The 22,967-nt window shown below is 34.5% G+C and overlaps 1 protein-coding gene, 2 long non-coding RNA genes and 2 other non-coding genes across 8 annotated transcripts; 2 read left to right on the top strand and 3 right to left on the bottom strand.

The window, feature by feature from the left end:
* Positions 1-4,564: 4,564 nt before the first annotated feature.
* Positions 4,565-7,493, bottom strand: LOC145014429 (uncharacterized). 2 transcript variants are annotated; one of them, XR_013665529.1, is made up of 3 exons: positions 7,408-7,493; positions 5,048-5,209; positions 4,565-4,921 (listed from the first exon to the last, which is right to left on the bottom strand). It is a non-coding gene; the product is annotated as an uncharacterized LOC145014429 (long non-coding RNA). The 2 variants fall into 2 exon arrangements; XR_013665528.1 differs by having other exon boundaries at positions 4,570-4,909.
* On the top strand, positions 6,982-9,399 carry LOC145016482 (sugar transport protein 5-like). The gene is made up of 4 exons (XM_078974785.1): positions 6,982-7,319; positions 7,431-7,756; positions 7,930-8,565; positions 8,724-9,399. The coding sequence occupies exons 1-4, from the start codon at positions 7,208-7,210 to the stop codon at positions 9,135-9,137; spliced, it is 1,488 nt and encodes a 495-aa protein (XP_078830911.1). The 5' UTR covers positions 6,982-7,207; the 3' UTR covers positions 9,138-9,399.
* A 149-nt stretch (positions 9,400-9,548) lies between these two features.
* On the bottom strand, positions 9,549-9,622 carry TRNAI-AAU (transfer RNA isoleucine (anticodon AAU)). The gene has a single exon. It is a non-coding gene; the product is annotated as a tRNA-Ile (tRNA).
* Positions 9,623-10,802: 1,180 nt separating this feature from the next.
* Positions 10,803-10,876, bottom strand: TRNAI-AAU (transfer RNA isoleucine (anticodon AAU)). The gene has a single exon. It is a non-coding gene; the product is annotated as a tRNA-Ile (tRNA).
* Positions 10,877-11,284: 408 nt separating this feature from the next.
* Positions 11,285-15,714, top strand: LOC145014193 (uncharacterized). Of its 3 annotated transcripts, XR_013665447.1 has the most exons (8): positions 11,285-11,996; positions 12,148-12,328; positions 12,931-12,983; positions 13,101-13,158; positions 13,312-13,450; positions 14,631-14,871; positions 14,991-15,065; positions 15,385-15,712. It is a non-coding gene; the product is annotated as an uncharacterized LOC145014193 (long non-coding RNA). The 3 variants fall into 3 exon arrangements; XR_013665446.1 differs by having other exon boundaries at positions 13,101-13,450; positions 15,385-15,714; XR_013665448.1 differs by having other exon boundaries at positions 13,101-13,450; positions 13,538-14,871; positions 15,385-15,714.
* Positions 15,715-22,967: the final 7,253 nt, after the last annotated feature.

Below are 22,967 nucleotides of genomic sequence, written 5' to 3'. Positions count from 1 at the left end.
GCTCCCGGGAATTCCTCCCGAACTTCAAGTTGAGTTTTCGCATCGATCTAATTCCTGGAGCTACCCTGTAGCTAAATCTTCCAATCGCTTAGTGCCAACAGAAATGCAAGAGTTATCCCGTTAGCTTAATGAGCTACTCCGCAAAGGGTTCATCAGACCGAGTTCCTTACCCTGGGGAGCCCAAGTGTTGTTTGTTCCTTTTGAATGTGTATCGACTATTGCGAGTTGAACAAATAAACCGCCAGAAACCAATATCCCACTCGTCGAGTTGATCCTACTCTTCATGCTACTCACTGAGTCCACTCAAAGGACTCGCCGAGTCCATTCAGATCTCCTTACATGCAGAGAACTTTTGAGTCATGCATGGACTCCAAAGTGTAGATCTACCCTTCCCAAGCCTATTCCTCACGTAAATTTGCAAACTTTACGTGTAGAGAAGGAGATCTAGGCAAAATACACCATAAACTAGGGTTTAAGGCAAAGAGGCTCCATAATCAACTCAAGGGAAGATACTTTATGCTTCTCAAGACCATAATATGCTTAGATCCGAAGTAGCAACTTCAGATCTGGCTTCTAACTCAAATGGATATCATTATGGCTAAAAAGCCCCAACAACCACACATAGATCTAGGTGCAAAAGAGTCCAAGAAGTAGTTTATTACCTCCAAATGCTCAGAAATATTGTCACAATCCCAGATCTATAGTCCTTTCTTGCACCTCCAAGTTCCGTCTTCCTTCTCCAAGCTTTAATGCACCCTTCAAGGCAACAAATGGCTCAAACAATGGATATGCCGGCTAGGGTTTGGTGTTCTGGGTTAGAGAGGCAGTAAAGGAACCCTAAGGAGGAGAATGAGGCGCTTAAATAGGCTCCAAGTCCCGAATTTAGGGTTTTCCTCGTACAGACCAGACTCGCCGAGTCCCCTTGGCCGACTCGCCGAGTCGGTCACTTACTCCTCGACCCGGATCCCGCTCGGACTCGCCGAGTTCCTCCTTGGACTCGCCGAGTCGCCCTTTAAAATTAGGGTTTTATTTCCTTTCTTGGCCTTCCAGACTTTGGGTGTTGCACCTCGAAAGTAATGCTGAAGTACTGCAAATCTTTGACTGCTATCCTCCCCGGAAATCCCACACTATCACACCATAAATATTAAGTTAATACCCATCATGACCTTCTTGACTCAATATCCCCACCATGCTCATAATTTCCCAAAATACTCCATAAGTCCAACAGTTAAAACTTGGTCAAAGTCAAAGTCAAAGTCAACTATCAAGGTCAACAGTCTATGGTGACCTCAACTCGTCGAGTACCCTCAGCTACTCGCTGAGTTCTTGGCATAACTCGCCGAGTCACTTGAGTGACTCGTCGAGTTCCTAGTGTCAGTGGTCGTAACTCCTTGGCTAACTCGTCGAGTTTTCCCTTTACAACTCGTCGCGTTCATATGTGTCCAAAGGTTAGGAAAACCGTAGCCGACTCGCCGTGTCACTCATCTGACTCGCCGAGCCCACGACAATCTTCATCGGACTTGCCGAGTCGACCGTGCGACTCGCCGAGTCCCTTCAGTCATTCATCCATATAGAGGCTTTTTAGGCCATGCTAAGGCTCCAAATTGTAGATCCAGCTTCCTAAGGCATGTTTATCACGTAAAGTTGCAAACTTTACGTGCATGAAAAGCTCTAAAGTCTTAAAATGACAACACCAAGCTTGTAAAGAAGTCTCACACTTGAGGGAAGGCTCATATTTGACAAAGCTGATAACTTCATGGATCTAGAGGCCATAGGGAGTCCGTATCTGAAGTTGCAACTTCAAATCTTGGCTCAAACACAAGAAACCTTTCCTAAAACCCTACCCAAAAGAGATCAAAGATGAAATGAGCCAAGGAAACAACCTAATACCTTCAAGAGAGTGCCAACTAAAGTAGATCTTCGCTTCCCACGAGTTCCTTGCTTCAATTTACTTGTTTCCCCAAGAGTTTCCTCACCAAGATCCATCTTCCAAGCTTTAACACACCAAAGAAACACACACACACACACACACAATTTAGGGTTTAAGGGTGCCAAGGAGCTGTAAGGGGAGGTTGGGGGAGACCAATGATCCTTTAAATATGGTGAAATACCCAAAAATTTAGGGTTTCATCTGCCAGCTCCTACTCGTCGAGTCTCTTCTTGGACTCGGTGAGTAGGTCACTAAAACGCGTGGACCAACCCGTTGCTATTTGACGAGTAGGGATGTCAACTCGTCGAGTAGACCTCGAAATCAAGAAAATTCTTATATTAAATCAATACCTGAGAATCGGGGTGTTACAGTAACATAAAAAAATATATATATATCAAGGATGGTCCAAGTTAAAAACGAAAAAAGAAAAAAACAAGACTTAATTCAAAATAATCATATAAAAATAAGGACCATTTTGTAATTTACTCAAATCCATTAGTTTCTTCTTATTAGTCATCGTAGTATTATTAGACTAGGTTGCCAATTTCTATAAATATGATTATTATTATGTATATATTACACTATTAGTCAACAAGAAAGCTCAATCAATTACAAAATTTAACATGGTACCATACCCTAATCGATCTCGATCTTTCATTTCTCCAAAGATGAATTCCTAAAGCAACTAAATAAGTCGGCCATTCTCGTTCTCTTTCTTTCTTAGTTGTTTCTTTTATATTTGTAAAAATATGGTTAGTTAAATCAAAAGACTGGAAATCGGATGCGCAAAAAGTTTTGTTATATATATATATATATATATATATATATATATATATATATATATATATATATATATATATATATATATATATATATATATATATATATATATATATATATATATATATATTCAAAAAGCACATGTTAGTGTGGTTCCAAAAATATAAAATTTGTAAAAAATGAACATCATATGAAAGAAATATGAATTTTATAAAATATAAAAACCAATCGCCCGTAAAAACTTGCGTCAAAAAAATTAACAAAAAGATCAGTTGATTTTCACCTAAAAGGAGAATCATAATACCCCTTGAGATAAGATTTTTAAGACACAGAAGACAAAAAACGAAGCTCGTATGAAGGAGTTATGATTTTTATAAATTAATTTTGGAATCAACTAAAACAACCTAACTGAAAGTTGTAGTACTCATCAAGACCATCGTGTGAGTATAAAGAACGTAGAAAATGAGGCTCGTACGCGGGAGTTACAAAAATTTCAAAATCCATAAATCCATGTGCGCATCACGTGCACCACGTGTAGCGTGCACACTAACACCAGATTTGCGATGATACGAGTGACGTGGCCCAAGAGAGACACGTGTCCGTGCCCGGGTGGAGACAACGCATACAGGTGCGACGCACACCTTTAGAAATACATGATGCACGTCTCAAGACTTGCTATAAATAGCGGGTCGGGTCAGACCATTTCCTCACACCTTTCAAATCCTCTATGTCGATCCTTAAGCCTCCCGACCTCCTTAGTGATCCGGAGTTTCGACGCGACGCTCCCGAGCCCCTGAAAAGCACGCTAATAGGATGAGTTCACTGTTCACGACCCTACTTTTACATTTTCAAAAGTTTTCCAAGAGGAATACATGATAATTAATAAATTATTGATTTCTAAAAACATCATTAGATATTATATCATAATTTGTCATGCAACATTGATGTACTCGAATCATTAGGATAATATTATGTCTGGTAGTCACTCTGCCAAAATGTCACGGATAATATTATACTTAGTTGTTATATTGCATAAATATTTAGAATAATATTACGTCTAATAGTTACTCTGCCCAAATCTTTAGAATAATATTATGTCTAACTGTTACTATGACCAAATTTGTCAGATAACGTTGTATCTTGGCAATACTCTCCCCGAATACCCATTCGATCATGTCCCGTCATGGTATCATTTAACTTATATTTTCACCAAAGGGTTGCCTAGAGTTCTATTCGATGATTTCTGCATCAGTCTCAATATTTGGTCACCTACAACTTCAATTACAAGGGACCATTAGATATTTAGATATACCTTTCCTAGTCACGTTTATTTATTTATTTATTAGACTAGGTTACTATTTCCATTAACATTATTATTATTATTATTATTATTATTATTATTATTATTATTATTATTATTATTATTATTATTATTATTAGACAAAAGTGCAAAAATGGTCCCTGTGGTATGCATTTTTTTGGGGTTTTAGTCCAAACCTCGACTTTTTTGGTTTCATAGTCCTTTTGAGCTAGTTTCGTTGCGTTTTTAGTCCCTCTAAATAGTGAAGTGACTGTAATACCCTTGGGGTATTTATTTTTCATTTTTATTTCAATTTTTTAAATCTAATAGTTATTTTAATAATTAAAAAAAGGGACTCACCTCTCCCTCCATCTCTCTCTCTCTCTCTCTCTCTCTCTCTCTCTCTCTGATGAAGATGAAGTTTCTTCAATCTTTGAAAGCTTCAATCTTTAAATGCTTCATATTTGTACTACCATGTTGCAACCAAAATGAACTCATCTCAAGATAAAAACATCTAAACTCATTATAGAAAAACAAATCATTGGTTAGATTCAAGAACAACACACATACACATATTAAATCTAGATTTATGGGTTTGTTCTTCAACATACATACTCAAGAAAACAAAATTTGAATAATATATTTGATTTTCTGGGTTTGCTCTTCAACACATACAAGATTTTGAATTTTAAATCCGAATACATCGAGTCCGAAAAATGCTTTTTGAATCTGGAACTAAAACATGATTTCATCGTCTAGATCATCATCTTCACCCAGAAGCTTGAGATCTCAAAGAGAAAGTACTCTACTCGAGTTCATATTCCCCTTGTTTCTTTTTTTTTTTTCAACATATTCCTCAACTTTGCAGGACACGAACCTTCAATCAAGAAACCAAAATCCTGAAATACCCACTTTAAAATATCCATCAATGGATTTTCCAAGTTCAATAGGTCACCATATTAGAACCAAGCAGTTATGAGAATCATCAATCAAGCTTCCACAACAACCAAATTGAAAAAATTATAGGATCGACAAACCTGTTTTCTAGATCCATTCACCAGATGATGCTTCGTTGTGTGGCTCCACTATCGACCCATTCCAAATGTCTACCCTCGTCTCCAATCTGACCCATCCAACGCCTCTAGTCTCTTTCGTTCCTTCATTGTTTGATCCATCACGAGTGTCTTTGTTTTGTGTATCTGTTGAAGAAGATGAACATAATATCGTTTATCTCTACTGTCACGACCCATTTATCCCCAAAAAAGAGTTGTGTTCTCCCTAACAATCCATCAAAATCAATTTCAGTTTCAGTAATATAAAGATTAAAAAACAGAGCAACAATCACTACAACTCAATTTCTCCAATAGTCATCACCGATTCAAACTGATAGAATCGAACTCTCCAGAAAACACATTATTCAAATCGGGTCCTCCGAACCCCACCTCCATGACTGCAACTGTGTGATTTTTATTTGAATTGGAAGACGATTAATTATAGGAATATGAGATTCATGTATGAATCTGAAAACACAGCAGCCTCCTATAGGAAGAACATAAGTTTTCCATCCTCCGACGATTCATGACATAGAGGCGGTGGTGGTGTAGGCTTTTAGGGGAGAGAGAGAGAGAGAGAGAGAGAGAGAGAAAGAAAGAGAAATGTGGGTCCAATTTATTTATTAAATTTCTTTTTCATTTAAATTAATTAGAAAAAAACATTAAAGAAATATCAGAAGGGCATTACAGTCATTTCAGTTTACCGAGGGACCAAAAACACAACGAAACTACCTCAAAAGGGCCACCAATCCAAAAAAGTCGTGGTTTGAACTAAAACCCCAAAAAAACGCATACCACAGGAACCATTTTTGCAATTTTATCTTATTATTATTATTACAGCATTGGTTAACGAGAAATATCAAGAAGTTAGACAATCTTACATAAATAATATTTTCTTGTATTAAAATTTTTGATTGTAGCAACGTATACATCAAATTTATCTGATTTGGAGTGATAACGAGTCACGTTGTCAATATCGGATTGACATGTTTAACTTTGAAAATTTTAACCCAGTCTACTCAATCTAATATAATATGTTTATTATATGAAATAAAATCGTATTTACATCTTTTTTTTTTAAAGCGCAACATTTTTAATAATGAAATGAGCTCAGGTTTATCCCACTTAATTCTTTTTTAAAAACAAATAAAACTTACACCTAATACCTAATTAAATATGTTGCATACTCTAATAATTAAAAAAAAAAACTAGATAAAAAAGTTACAAACTTTAATAATCGTTTAAGTTTGAAAAAAAATACAACCACAAACACATACACAAAGATAAATAATTAAAATATTGATTGTTAACTATTAAATTTATAATAAATAATAAATGAAAATAAAATATATATTCTAAGCTGATTGACGAGTTGAAATAATGAAATAATATTGCAGAAAATTTCAACCCAACTTATTAATTATTAGACCGACGGGTCCAATCGCTTTTTGCGAGTTCAATTGATAATAGATTCTCCTTTAAATTTTTCCATGATCATATACCCAATCGCCACATATTTTGTTTACTCATAAAGTATGTCATGCACTCATGCTATGTGTCAAATTAAATCCATGTCAAAACTTAGAGAAACAAATTAAAAATCTTTAATCTAGTTTGGTTAGTTGTGGATCTCCCATTGTGTATCTGTTGAATTAAAAGATGCAAATTCGTAATTGAATTAGCAAATGAGTGAGCAAAACTTGATTTTGAATTCACCTATATTTATTGAACTGTTGATGATTTTTACTCATCGTTGATTGTATTTTATATTGATTTCCGTTTGTTTTATGGTTTTTCCAAAAATAAAATAAGTAAATGCTTATAATATTAAAGTCAAAATACAAAAATCAAAATATTATTATAACTCAATAGGAAAAACATGTCGTAAACAATAAACATAAATGATTATCTCATTTTTCCTTACCTATCATTTTCTAAATTCCTTCAAATTTTTATATGAAACATTCGAAAAAAAAAAAATCCGCGGCATATCTATCACCACAATTTTCAACGCCATTTCGCAAACATCTAATCTATCATCTTCATCCAAATCATTTTCCCGAAGGAAGAACATAGAAATCAAGGAAAATTACTCGATAACATCTATCTATCAAATTACGTCCGTGCATAATCAAGTCAACAAGTATGGAAGAAAATGAAGAAGTCGAAAAAACGCCATTGACAGACACCGTCGTCTACATTTGTATAATTGCAGGTTCTGCTGGCTTAATGTACGGATACGATACCGCGGTTTCAGGTGCTACTTAATTTCTATCAAATTGTAGATGCAATTCGCAGAATTACATCAAAATAGTTGTAGAATATTATATTAAACCTAACCTGACCTTGTGATCGATCGTATTTGTAGGAGGTGTAATGATGATGAAGCCATTTCTGAAAAAATTCTTCCCGGCGATTCTGTTGAAGATGATAGATAACGATATGAAACAAGACCAATATTGTAGATTCAATAGCCATAGATTAACGGCGTTTATCTCGTCGATGTTCATCGCTGGATTGGTATCGTCGTTGTTAGCTGGTCGTGTGACGAGTTTGATCGGACGAAAGTTTAGCTTGATTACGAGCGGAATCCTGTTCTTGACCGGAAATGGCCTTGAAGTTTTCGCACAGAACCTCGCTATGCTTATCGCCGGCCGCCTCTTCGTAGGGTTTGGAGTTGGCTTCGCTAATCAGGTGTGCACTTTTTATATCATGTAAGTCCCTTTAGGAATTCGCATAACAAATTAAATTAATTTTTATTATTATGGTAATTAAAAATATATATGATTAAATAAACAAATAAGAACTCAATAAAAAAAAAACCGAAAAGTTTTATTTACAATTACTTATAATCTGTTTTCTACAAGGCTGCTCCGGTTTACATAACAGAAATGGCACCATCAAAATGGCGAGGAACGCTCAACACAGCTTTCCAATTCTTTGTATGTTGCGGGAGTGTACTCGCCAGCATAATCAATTTCGGTGCGAGTCACTCAAACACCAACCTTGGCTGGCGGCTTGCGTTGGGATACGCAAGTCTGCCAGCCACCCTGTTAATTGTCGGGGCTATATTTATCCCCGACACCCCGTCCAGCTTGATCCAACGGGACAAGCTGGATGAAGCATTGACCACACTGTCCAGAGTGAGGTCAACTAAGGCAGAAGCCGAGGCGGAGCTAAAAGACCTTGTTAGCTCCACCGAAGCCACAAAGTTGAATACACAGAATCCGTATCTAAAGATATTGGAGCTGCGATACCGGCCACAACTGATATTGACCGTGGCGATTGCGGGTTTTCAGCAGTTGACTGGGGTGGGTATGGTGGCGCTTTATGCACCGGTGGTGATGAGGACTATCGGGATGGGGACGGAAGAATCGTTGTTAGCTGCGGTGGTGATCGGGTTTGTGAATTTGGTGTCGGTACTCATGTCAACTTGTATGGTTGATAAAATAGGAAGACGGTTTCTGTTTATAGGGGGTGGCATACAAATCATTTTCTCTCAGGTTTGCTTCTCCTTATGAAAAAAATAAACTAAATGAAAACTCAAAAAACCAACAATAAAAAAAAAACTCAGCCAAATCGAACCATGATCATCCCTGTTATTCAAACTATTGAAACAAATAAAATTGAAGAACTTACTTATAAAAAAAATCAAATGAAGGTATTTATCGCGTGCACACTAGCCATTCAATCACAAATCGTGATCGAGGGGTTTCCAAAAAACTACGGGGTGGTGGTCCTAGTCCTAATGTGTCTCATCTCATCGGCATTCGGATGGTCATGGGGCCCACTTACATGGCTCGTTCCGAGTGAAATTCTACCAATTGAGGTCCGTGCAGCTGGAACAGGCATAAGCGTTGCAACAAATTTGTTAATCACTTTTATCCTGGCGCAGTTATCGATGGCGATGTTATGTTATATGAAATTTGGGTTGTTTTTGTTTTATGGTGCCACGACTTTGCTTATGACTATGGTTGTGGGTGTATTTTTGCCTGAAACCAAAGGGGTCCCACTTGAATCGATGGAGAGTGTATGGAATGAGCATTGGTTTTGGAAATGGGTTCTTTCTAGTTAGATTTTTTTGCAAATGTTTAATGTTTAATTTTCCTCCAATTTTTGGATCCCTCAACGGAAAAGGGTTTGGTAGCAAGTTATGACACACAATTGTGATGGGTAATCATTCTGCAACAAACTCCATAGCATTTTTGTATGTGATTTGGCATCCGGAATGCCTTCCCTCCGAATTTAGCAAAGGGATACACCATTGATATGGACAAATAGACTATCACTACTTGTTAGAATTAGTAGGAAAGTTTTGTAGTTGTTTGGAATTTTATTGTAGAGTTAAATCAATATAGAATGAGATGAAATATGTCGCAGTTGTTTTGAAGGGATTTAGAATGTTTTTAAGAGATGAAAGGATTTAAAGAAATGTTCTGTAATATGGAAAACACTTAGAAAAATTAACAAAAAGAAACGTTAAAACTGGCCCATGCAGGTCTCGAACCTGCGACCTTCGCGTTATTAGCACGACGCTCTAACCAGCTGAGCTAATAGGCCGAATCTGACAAATTACAATAAAAATGTATTAAATAGTTATAGATCCTCCGACTCTGGTTTCAGTTTCTGTTGTCCTAGCCAATCTTAATCATAAGTTTTTTTTTAAGTCGTTATTGCTCATTGCTTTTGTCAATTTAATTGAATTGGTGAACGTTGGATTTGTTATTGAAAGTTGAGACTAACATTATGTTATTCAAGAGATATATTGAAACTTTCAGTGATTTTTCATTGGGGAGGCTTGCAGACTATCATATGATAGTGACATAGTGAGAAATATAGATTAGACTATATGCAAATACACTACTTGATCATACATGCAAAAGTTCATACTTTTATACCATGTAGGTTTTGAACATGTGATCTCTTGTTTATTTTAAACGGCTAACTAAATTTATACATTTTGTTTGTAGTGAGATTTGAACATTTAACCTTTAGCCGAAGGTCATCAATCAAACAACAGTATTTGATTGATACTACTATGCCAAAGAAATGAACTTTTACATAGTTCACAAAAAGAAAATTATATATGTATTTTTTCATGTCATAGCAATTTTAATCTTTGATAGTCTAAAATCAATGCATTCTAGTGAGTCACGACATTAGTTATGACCATTGGTTATTGGTGTCTTTTTGCCTAAAACCAAAGGAGTTCCACTTGAATGGATGGAGAATGTATGTAATAAGCATCAGTTTAAAGTGGGTTGTTTCTGGTTAATAAGCATAAGTTTAAAGTGGGTAGTTTCTGGTTAGATTTGATATCGGTTTAGGTAAAAAGTGTAACATCCTAAGTGCGTTAAATATCTTGGCTTTGCATCATGAATGATTCCCCTCCAAATTTTTGTGCCTTTTTTTTATATTCCCTCCAAAATTAGCAACGGACTACAATTTCGTCACAAAATTGATTGGGACAATTATTGTGTAGCGAACTCCATAGGAGAACAGCTACAAATTATGATTTTTTTAGCAAAACTTTGTAGTTTCAAAATTTTCTTGTAGTGGTAAATAAGTGTAGTATGAGATGAAGTATGTGGCTACTGTGTGGTCGTTCGTTTTCAAAGGATTTTAAATGTTTGTTTCAAATGGTCCTGTGTTTAGAAGGAAAGAGGGTAGATGTTTGTACTTTGTATATATTATGTAAAAACTAAAAACAAAATAAAAGACAATCAAAATTCTTTTAATATGGCCCATGCAGGTTTCGAACCTGCGACCTTCGCGTTATTAGCACGACGCTCTAACCAACTGAGCTAATGGGCCGAATTTGTTTCTTTAGCACATATACTATACAAATACAGATCTCAAGTGGTTTTAATGATCTACCCCAACACCACTAGTACTTTAGACTTGTTTGTAATTAATAATTAATAAATATTTCTTATAGATTTATATCCTTTTTTTTTTTTTTCAAATTTAGATTTTTTTTTGCAAAATTAATATATATATATATATATATATATATATATATATATATATATATATATATATATATATATATATTAAAAATGTCTCAAGTTAGGAACAGTACAATACCTGACCGGGGAACTATTCCTTGGGTTAGTTAGTATACATGGGTTGGTTTAATCCCACCGATCCACCGCCTCACTGATCAACTGCCTCAAATGTCTACGTGTTCTAATTTTGGTCTTCTCCACCTTCTCTCTTATGTTTCGTCTCCACCAATCACCACTCTCTCCGTGAATGCTTTTCTTCCGCTTTCGATTCGTCTTCATCGTCTTATTGTCACCACCTCCAAATTCTTCATACCACGTCTCTTATTAAGTGTTCGCAATCTACCGCCTCTTACCCACGGATAGACCTTCCCGATCCTTCCATCACCACTCTCATTTTCTTTTCGCTTCCCTCTCCCTTTTCCATATCTTTCATCAAACTCCATGTCTTGCCCTAAATCGCCGCTTTTTGCACAAGTATACGGGAAGGTTGAAGAAGCCAAACAACTTCTTCGTTCTTTCACTTCACTTCCGACTCTGTTTTTATTTTTCATTTGTTTCGTTTTTTAGGGAATCTTCTGATTATCACCTTCATCTTTGTGGCGTCGTCTCTACTTCCCTGTTACGTCATCTGCGTCTGCGACTTCCGACTTCCTTCTGGTGTTGTCGTTTTCATTATTGATTTGTTTCATATTATTTCTCCTAAAACTACTAATTTTAGAAGCGGCTCAAGATACACACACACCCCTCTCACACACATACACACAGAGATAGTAGGATTACCGATTCTGAAAATTTTCAGCAACAAACGATGCCGCTGTGCGACGTCGTACAATACCAAACTGGCGGGGATGCAATCATCAACTGTGGTATAAACATCTTTTACAGAACCTACGGCGGTTGCCCCGTCAAAGTTCTAATCATCATAGGTACTTCCGATAAATCTCTTTATCTTTCTTCCTAAATATAATCTTACTGAATTCTTATCGATCATAGGCATTTCCGAACTCTCTTTATCTCTTTTCCCTAATTACAATCTCATTTCATCAATAAAATGACATGATGGTTTTTTTTGGTCAGGATTAGCTGCGACCCATGATTCATGGAACCCGCGAATCTAGGGTGTCCTCGGAACCGTAAAACCAAACGACGACGATGATGATTGGAGCTCCATTGAGACACGTATAGGTAGTGACGTGTGTGTCGTTCACAATCGGGGAGTAGGTCGTAGCTCTATACCAACTAAAAGGTCAAAATATACGTAAGGATATCATTTCTACAATCAAATTTCTCATCTTTTTTGGGTTTATTTTGCTAATTATATTGTGGGTTTTGAAAGTTCTTTATATTAAGCATAAATGAATGAGTTAAAGATGCGATAGATATAATGGACCATTTGGCTTGGAAGAAAGCTCATGTATTTCAACTCAACTATGTTATTTATGTAGAAAGTACATTCATTGCCTATTTGAAGAATTTGAATCTTCAAAATCTAAGATTGTGTTTTATTGTGTGGAGGTGGTATGATTGCTTCTTGATTTTCTAAGTTATTTTAAATCAAGATATAAGAAGAACTCAGAAGATTAAACATCCATGTGAGATTCCGATGGTTTCTTTTTCTTTTTTGTTCTTGAAGGAGAAAGAGGTAACAAACAATGAAAGTTGCAAACTTTAACATTTCCAGTTTTGGTTTTGAAGTTGAGTACGACATCTATTTAACAAATAAAAATCATTAATACATCTTGAATCATTTTGTTCTTGGTACATTTATGTTATATATCTACACCATTTTTTGTTTTTTAGCATTCTAACAAAATTTGGTTTGTTCCCTGTAACTAATCTTTTGCATTTGTTTTTTTATAGTGAGAATTTGTATTGATTAGTCAGTGAAACGTGTCTTTCAGCTCTACTTTTAGGTGACTATTTTGATTGCTTAAAACTCAAATTGTAATCTATTTTTCATCAATTACTTGTGGAATTATATTTGCAAATCTAGAAAATGTTGAGCTGCAGATTATTTATGTGAAACACAGGAAGTATGGATGTACAAATTCTAAAGAAGAGTTCTCCAAACATCACCAGCAAAAAGTTGTATCCTTTTTTATGTTTTTTCTAACAAACAAACCATAATTCTTTAACAGTTTTATGCTTGTGGGCTTGTCTCATATTTTCTCTCTATTATTATTACACTCAAGAACAATTAACTTGAAGACTTTTATGTTTTTCTTCACCTGGGGTTTGGAGGAATGACGATAATTAGAATCCACAAACCTCGTTTCATAATTTCGTCCTGCTATGGACTACTGAAAATCTTTGTGATAGCAATCGACTTCCTCAGGCTTATCAAGTACAAATTTATCAGCCCTTATGTGAAATCATGGAGGTAATACTCCTTAGATTAAATCATCATATTCTTATACTACAACTGTATTTTTTTTAAATAATTATTTTAAACTGTTTGTTATGATAGGGGCATAATGCATTATTAGATCGATCAGGCTAAATAAAATTTTGTTGGGGAAGCATAATTTTCAGTTGGTTCTCATTTAAGGTTTATGATAATTTTTTTAGTCAATTCAATGTATCCTAACGATTTTGGTCCATGTTCTAAGTAAAATGACTATATTACCCTTTCTCTAATTATTTTACGAAGTTTTAATTATTTTATATTCATATACTTATTACTGTAATCTGAATTTTGGGCCTACCCTGAACTCTAGTTCTTCCCTTTTTTTCACGAAGCTGAGCTATGGTAAAAATGGTAACACATTCATTTTATTTGGAGAAGGGTCCAAAACTTTACAAAAACAACAAATAAGGGAACCATGGTGCAAGAAAAAACTTTTCGTGCTTAATATTGCAGATAAAAGGGATATTGGGGGATCATTTGTGTAGTTTGTCTATAACTAATGCTGATATAGATTTAAATGTAAGTTGTCCGACATTACTCTATAGGTTGTGTAATTAGTTGTGTTGTTAACATGCTAAAGTAAAGGTATCCTACTTTGTCTTCTAAAACCTTTTTCAGCAGTTAAGATTGCTACAGATGCAGATCTTGAACTTTACCATCTACGTGACATGCCCACTACTATATTACAATGTTCTTACCTTTCATGTTATTCTTTATAATCTTCCACACACTCGTATTAAACTTATGTTTCTCATTGCAACTTTCTTTTTGGTTTTTTTCCAACCTACATGCCTTTACTCTTCACCTACCTTCTTTTTCCCTCAAAATGGGGCTACATTTGTGATTATCCGCTTGTATCGGAATGTCGTATCAAAGATGATGTTGGTATGTCTATAAAATTTATTTACCATTATGCTCTTAATAATCAAAGTAAATTACTTCATATCTATTGTTGATTTTTTTGCAACATTTTTGGTCCCTGTTCCAAGAAAACGACTATTATTGGCACCCAAAGTTGCAAAAAGCACTTCATGTCTATTGTGTTTGATGTGGTTGATTAGTTTTAAAGAAGATCAAGTTGGGCTTTGTAGTATTTTGTTTTTTTTTTTTTTATTTTGGCTTCATTGAGATTATTGCATTTTTTGTTTTGAAGTTAGGAATGGAGTAAAACCTCCATTGCATGGGGTGAAGGCAATGCTTTTATTGCAATACCAGGAGAGGATGACTGCCATCAACTTGGATATGGATTATTTAATTGAATACATTACCCGGTAGTAAAAAGTACCAAGTTGTGGTGGTTGCATGTTATTTTCTCCATGGTTACATAATATATGTACATAGACAACAGAACCAGCGCACATGACATTTCAACAACCATCTGTTATTTCATTGAGGTGAATTTTTTTACACGATATAGCAACGTGATTTCATTACTTTTTTTAATATAGCGTACTATTATAAATGCAACTAAGTTGCTACAACTTAAGACATGATTGAATATTATATTCTGCAGGTATATTGGAATGATCATTACTTGGAGTGATCTTAACGATGTGAGATAGAAGGATTCACAATGACATAACTAAAGGTATATCAAGGGTATAATATCCATGTTTTTATCTTTAATTACTTTGTTTTAGCATTGCTTGGATCAACATAAGAGTTTTCCATCATAATCATTTCATCATATGTTGACTTTGATTTAAATTTCATAAAAATGGGGTTTTTGCTAGAAATTTTAAAAAGTTTGTTCTTAAATGTGGTGTTGGATAAGATCTTACAACATTTTTGTGTGTGTGGAATGCAAGGATATATAATATTAAATTACAATATCCTTTGGTGATTATGCAAAAGTCATATTTCATTGTTTTTAGTTCCCATTATTTATGGTTTTTTGTTGTTAAAAGGTGTGGACCTAAAGAACAATAAATCAACCAATTACGAAATGGATCGGATGATTCTTGAAGAAGTGTGATTTCTTCCCTGTTATTAGTTTTCATTCCTTACAGAGGTGGTGTTTTTTTCCATCTCATCATGGAATTGAATGATAGTTTCTGATATGACATATTTTTATTTATGAATATTTGACATCACGGGTCTATTAAATATACTGATTTTTTATTATAGTAATATTAATCAACAGAATAAGATGTTACTTGGTCTCATTTCAATACCCTCCAACCCCCGCAACGCGGGGGAAACCTATCTAGTTACTCATTTATAAAATACTATACGTTTATGTAAGTATTTATTATTTAAATATGGTATATTTGGAAATTTTAAATGTAGAAAAGTTTCATAAGGTCTTATTCAGGGTCGGTTGTTGCTTTGTGTTTGTGTTTGTGTTTGTGTTTGTTAGTTTTAACTCCAACGAAAAGACGACATGATATGATAACTTTTTGTATATTTCAAGCTATTCCATGTATTTGAATCGCTTAAAATGGATCACTAATATGTCTCGTGCCTTTTTATTTTCATCTTTTTTTACGCTTCCTACAAGCTGTCAAAATAACAACGTACTTTACTTTTCACTCTTAATATCAATAGGGTAAATTATATAGTTGATCCCTATGGTTTAGGGTAATCTACGTGTTTGGTTTCTATCAACTTTTTTTTTTTAATTCAGAACATCCTTATATTTATATTTTTATTTGTAACACCCATAAAATTCAAACCAATTTAAAACTTTTTAAAACACTTTAAACCATTAAGTTATTACAATTTGTTTTCAAAATAGTTTAAACATCAGAGTATCCCCAGAATCAATCATGAAAATATAAGGAGGTGCACGATAACGACTTCACATTCCCGCGATCATCAGAAGTACCTGAAACAATAATCGATAAATGTAAGCTCGAAGGATTAGTGAGTTTGTAACATCCAAATTTTCAAGACCAAAAATTTCATTTTTGTTATAACATTTCATAAACATTTTATTGAAAATATAACCAAGTTATTTCATTTCATAACCATAACTCACAAGTATCAAACCTAGTCATAACCTAATAATATTGTCAAAGTACAACCCCAAGAAAACTCATAGTGCGGAATCATGTGTGTGTGATGTGTTGCTACCGTGCCGACTCCTTCCCCTTCGATGAAGAGGTACCTGAAACAAAACTGAAACTATAAGCACGAAGCTTAGTGAGTTCCCCCATCACACCACATACCATATAACTGATGGATTATGAGCATAACATCATTTCTATGGTGTTCATGCAACCCTAATTGTTTTGATCTAGGTTTTTCTAATTTGAACATACAACATTGAATACCAAAGCAATAAACCCTAATTGACTAACATACAAATCTAAAAATCACATATGAATAGGGTTAGGAATATTACCTTGATTGTTATGTAGCAGTAACAATCACAAACCTTCTTGATCTTGACTTCTGAAAGTCTAGTGCCCCAAGTGTTGCACCTCTAATGGAGTCACAAACACCATACGCAACAATAATGAACAAGAGAGAGAGGAGAGGCACCAAAAATGTCCAAGATACTCTTATGAATACTTAGCCACGTTTTTGGGAGCCTTATGGGTCCTTATACATTTGAGGCTACTAGGGTTTTTAACTTGGAAACCCTAATCCAGTTGCTTTGTCCTTAAGTAGCCCAAAGATCCTTCCAGAAGGCCCCTTGGACGATTTATCTATGGACTCCCATATAGAATTCGTCCATTGCTTCCTTATGGATCTTAAGCCCAACTCTGTAACTATCTTATAATTACAGTATCATTCCCCTTAATTTAATTAATCTCTTTTGACCCCAAAATCAATTCTAAATTAATTTTTGATCAATACTAATTAAACAATATGATTTCACTTTTAATATATTATTAAATCATAATTAATCCTCTTTCTCCTTAATTCATCCTACCGGTTGCTATGGTGAACGAAACCCAAAAAGACCATGCTCATAATCGGGTCAAGTACATACCAAAATAGTTATGGGCTTAGACACCTAATCCAACAGTCTCCCACTTGGATAAGTCTAATAACTATTTTGCAAGTACGACTTCAAAACATGATAAGAAATCGTAGCTTTCAAAAGCCGTTGTTAACTCTGGTCTTATCAGTAACGCGACCTTTAAATAAGGGATCATATATTCCTCCATTATAGATATTGTATAGACATGAGACATGGATTATAATCATTCTCTCAGTCTATGTGTTGTTTCCTGATTTCCGGTTTTGATGACTGGCAACAGACTATGATTGAACACATCAACTTAGTCTTGGCTTGGCCAAGCGCTTAGGGTGTCATCACTAAATCATCGAGGGGCCCACGGATATTGCTTTTATCCCATTTTGGGTAAAAGGAATGGATAAACTTTGACTCATATGCTTGCTCTATTTACTCATAAAATCACACACAACAATATGTTTCATAGCACCAAGTTACTGGTGCGTTTACATATTATCAACGAGAAACTGACTCGTAAACTGCAACTATATGTCTCCGTTTGAAGAATATAAGATATTATCGTCTCACTAATCACTCGTGATAAAATCCATGAAGCGATTCAAGTGAGTGTGGGTTTAATCCAATACTCAAATCTTATTTCATAAGTACTCATGAACGTTGTGGAAGACTTTTGCTATGTCTAATACACTTTAGACAATCTACAAGTAATTCATGACAGTCTTCTTTCATACCTACTTCCAAAGCATAAGCGACTGTGGATGGTTTGAATAATCTTATTATTTGGGAAGTCAAAACATGCGAAGTGAATCACAAGAATAATACTAATCCTATATGGACCCAAAACTTTTGAGTATAAATAAAACACATTTATTCAATCACCACATTGATTACTCGTTATTCATTGTATAATGTTTCGAATAATCAACTTATTACTTGAACTATAACAACAGTTGTCCCATGCTCCAAAGCATTCATACTATGTTTACCTATGGTTATTACTTTGTGAAACAGATCAATTGAAAACATTTCCAATGATGCTCATTTCACAATTTCTAATCCTTATCACTAGTGTAAGAATACCAAATTCTTGACACTATTAGAATATGCTAGATTCTAACGTTTTATGCAACGATCCTTTCGTAATGTCATATAGTCAAAGTCACCAAGACTTTGCCAATGAAATTACAAAATTCTCTATTGAGGATTGTTACAAGACAATTCCATAGATACGAAGTCTCACATTCAAAGTACATTCCTTTGAACATCCTTCTTGCATCAAAGTTTCTAATCTAGACATAAATTCTTAACGTCAAACTCCCAATATGTAAACATTTCCATATTTTTCATATGAAAACTCATTCTAAATAAAGTCTTATCTATTCATAATAATGTCAATATGGTCCATCCATTACTATACTTCCAACTATCCACAAGCGACCAATCATTGGCGAACCTTAGATCGTCCTTGACAGTTGTTTAATTATTGTAGTCAAATCCGGTTCCAGTCCTTTTTTACCTCTTAACGCCCTAGGTATTTGGAAAATTTAGAACGGTCGAATATTATAGCATATGCAATCGATCCTATACCCGAAGCGTACAAGACACGATTCATAATGAAAAACGTGATACTTTACCAGTTTCTTGCTATAATATTGTTTATATAGAATCCTTTTAAGTTGAACCTTTTCAACATAACATCCATATATGTCCTTTGACTAAATTTGATTTAAATTTCTTGATCCAAGCTTTTGGATTTTGAAATGAAGTATAATATTCTCTCCCTTAATTATAACAAAACAACTTTTCAACCCCTGAAACTTTGCAAAGTGAAAATATTGCTAACTTGCAACACTTAAAATTAATAATCATGCTCCTACTAACATGATAATTATATCCATACTAGCATAACATTTATGCTCCCACTAGCTTCAACACGTATTTAGAAATCAGCTAAACTTCTAGAAAACAATACTTATTGACTTTCTCAATGATAGTTCATGCTTCTGATATGAAATGCTTTGATAAGCCTTTATCTAAGCTTCTCAAACTCATACACATTTCCTTATATAGCTCATACGCGTGTCTAAAAATTTCAGCACTTATAGCAATAATTCTTAAATGTTTAAAATAATTGCCAAATATCACAATTCGAAATATGAAGAGGGATGCCGCAATCATAATCGATTTTGAGAATGCAATTTACACAATCGCTATCTCCTTAAAATCTTCCTTGTGAAAGCGTTTCCTCACAATCATTTTCATGAAGGAGAGAAACCTTATGACACGTAGATTTTATGGTGTTTGTGTTCCTGTCCATGTGAATTTGTCATAACCATAATCATAAGACAAAGTTTGTGACAAATCCAAACTCATATGGACTGAACTTTTTCAATCTTTATTTCCTACCACCTGGCAGCATAAGGGCCTACCATGTCTTCCAAGTAGTCAGGCAGCTCACCCATACAGATCAATGAACTTTCATTGATCAAGGTGTATTTCCTTTATGCATTCAAATGAGAACTCTTAGAACTCACATGCAAAGATAACTCTACCGTAATGGCACAGAAACCAATAATATGTCAACATGATAGGTTATAAACCTCAAATCGTGTGCTAGTGATAAAAAACTAGGTTTACTCTTGATTAGTTCTTGAAACTTTTCAAGACCATTTAGACTCCCACTAAACTCTTGACATATAATACTCTCTTGTCAAGAACTATTTCTTGACAAACAAATACTCAATAGTTAGTGCGAATTCTTATCAAGACAACACTTCACACAATTGGTCTTAGTCGGTCTTTGTCTTATCAAAGACATCACAACTTATCAATTTCAAATGTTCAAGAATAAGAAAACCTTTCCTACTCCACACTTGATGAGTGTTTTAAACTTACTGAAGACGTATAACTCAATATCACAATCTTGGAGTACGATTCTAAGACTTGATTCTAGAACGAAGTATGATTCAACTTTTGATTTAACCACTTCAACAATTCCTGATTCCTCTTCTTAGCCATACTAGTGCACTAAGATTTACTTAGAGGATTGGTTGTAATATAGTTTCATAATCAATGAGTTGATCATAAAACATGATACTAAAGTATTCTCCCATCTTTTCAGATTGGAGAAACTTTTATCTTTCTTCCCAATTGATTCTTCTTATTCGTTCTGCCATTCATTGAAACTTTTCAATGATTCAGAATTACACTTAATCTTGTAAGCATAACGACATTTACTAGAATTTTAGTAAATCATGATGAATAATCTTATTGTTATTTGTGGTGGATCTGATCAGTGCACAACATTGCGTATCAGATCTCCTAGTCTTGACTCACATACTTACATGAACAAGTAATTAGTTTTAAATTCCTAAGTACCAAGATTTTCATACATCACATGACTCAAACCATATGATTCCAACCTTATGTCCAATTGAAACTTGGGCATTGGGAATCTTTCCTTACTTAGAAAATTACGACACTACCATAAATAACATAACTAAGAATCACATCCACTTAATATTGCTTATAATAGAAACACACAAACATCAATTTTCACAAATGACAATGTAAGGAGATATATATAAGACAAAACTCAAAATTTATTTTATTTATAAAAAGGTGCGGAAAACTTATCCTTACAACACAAATTCAAATGAAAACGATGTTATTACATATTCCTAAGCAATCTATCATAACTCTAAGAAGCAACTCAAAATCTGATCATCGAATCATGCGATCGAAATCCATTTCTTCGTGATCAGACTCAGCTCACTTCTTCCTTTAAGCTCCTTTTCTTTTCTTCAGTCCTATAACACATCAAAATGAAATATTATCACATCATGTATTAAGAATCTCCAAATAGGAACTTAATAAAGTTAGATAGTGGATTTACCTGAAGCAGAGTCATACATCTTGACTCTCCCGTCCTCGCGATCTCTCAGGTAAATCTGGCAGCTTCGCATCTAATGTCCCTTCTCTTGGCATTGAAAACAAATGGACTCTTTTGGAATGGTACACGGGACAATCTCAGACTTAGCATTTCTATTGCGTAGAGAAAACTTTTCTGGACTTCCAATGTGGCCATTGTCCATGGAAGTATGGGAGGTTGATCTACCAAACAAATTTACTCTCTAATGAACTCACTATATAATTCGGGAAGTGATTGAAGAACCAAGTCAACAGCCAACTTCCTTGAGACAATGACACCCAACATTCCCAAATCTCAATGTGTGACTTCATCTCCAAGACGTGTGCATACACAAACTTTCCATTTTCGTATTTACTTGCCAATAGGGCTTGAGTAATCTTAAAATTTTCAAGTCTTCGAACTTGTGGGTCAGGGAGAATAATTTGAGGAAGTGAAGTTCCACTTAACCATAAACAAGGGATTGATCTTTCACCTTGATCGTTACGTGGACTTCCACTTTTATGAGGAAAACTTTTTCCAAAGGATTTGGAAATACCATAGTTGTCATAACTAGACATCTACAAGACGGGATAAAATTCAAGTTAGTTTATTGAGTCCTTAATAAAACACCCAAATGAGATATCAAGGCTAGGATCTAACACAACATTCTACAAATCGGAAGATGTATTCCGTAATCCAGCTGCATAATATTTGAAGGTAGGTAAATGACGATTTACCAATTTCCACCATGAAAAACGAAAATTGAAAATTAGGTTTTAAATGAATTGAAATTCCTAGATCTTTTGAGATTCATTGAACTTTTCAATGGCATGTTTAATCTCAATTATGCTCTTCAAGTTTGTGACTGGGATGCTGAGGATCACAAACATGGTGTGGATAACCATGCAAATTAGCTTGGTACTCTCAAAGATGTCCATCACCTAATCAATGTGACGGTTAACCACACACACTCTATTGATCTATGATAGTCTACGAGCTACCCATTGACATCCTTCATTGGTCTCATATTAGTGTGCTGGTTAACCACACACGCTCCACTAACGACCAATAAGGTGTAATATGAAATTTCATGGATTAACACCAATTCCACAATTTTCCTAAAGTAACTAAGATTTGGGAATTTTGTAAAAGTGTTTAGTTACTTTGTATTTCATTATACTTATAATGGAAGGTTGTGTCGTATCCTACCCGTTCGGCTAACGACCCTCCACTAGTCAAGAATGTGGTGGGTAAGAGTGGATACCTAATGGCGGTCATTTTACAGGTTGCTTCCTTAAACACCCCTTATAGAATAGCTTCATGAATGAGGCCTACTAACGGTAAGACTGACTCTTTACTCATACATATATAATATTAGACTTTTACTTTTATATAGTATAAGGATGTATTTTGCACTTTTAAAATACTATGTGGTCTAATTTAATAAAATTACACATTTAATTTAATTAAATATAAACCATATCATTATGGATTCATTGACTATCTTTTAATTATACACTTAATTAATTTAATAAAACCATAAGAATGTAATTTGAACTTTTCAAATTACTAGGCTTTTAAAATTTAATATTTCAAAATTAAAACCTTTTAATTAAATTTTAAATTCCAAAACTTGAGGACAAGTTTTGAAA

This window comes from Lactuca saligna, chromosome 9, assembly GCF_052625555.1.
Source record: "Lactuca saligna cultivar CGN05327 chromosome 9, ASM5262555v1, whole genome shotgun sequence".
Lineage (NCBI taxonomy): Eukaryota > Viridiplantae > Streptophyta > Magnoliopsida > Asterales > Asteraceae > Lactuca > Lactuca saligna.
The sequence above is the reverse complement of the archived record's forward strand: the minus strand, read 5'-3'. Positions and strand labels throughout refer to the sequence as shown.

Excerpts from the sequence above, each read along its gene's own strand:
- LOC145016482 (XM_078974785.1), top strand. The coding sequence starts at position 7,208 with ATGGAAGAAAATGAAGAAGTCGAAAAAACGCCATTGACAGACACCGTC. Across the intron at positions 7,320-7,430 it reads ATACGATACCGCGGTTTCAG|GAGGTGTAATGATGATGAAG; the intron begins GTGCTACTTAAT and ends TCGTATTTGTAG. Across the intron at positions 8,566-8,723 it reads TACAAATCATTTTCTCTCAG|GTATTTATCGCGTGCACACT; the intron begins GTTTGCTTCTCC and ends AATCAAATGAAG.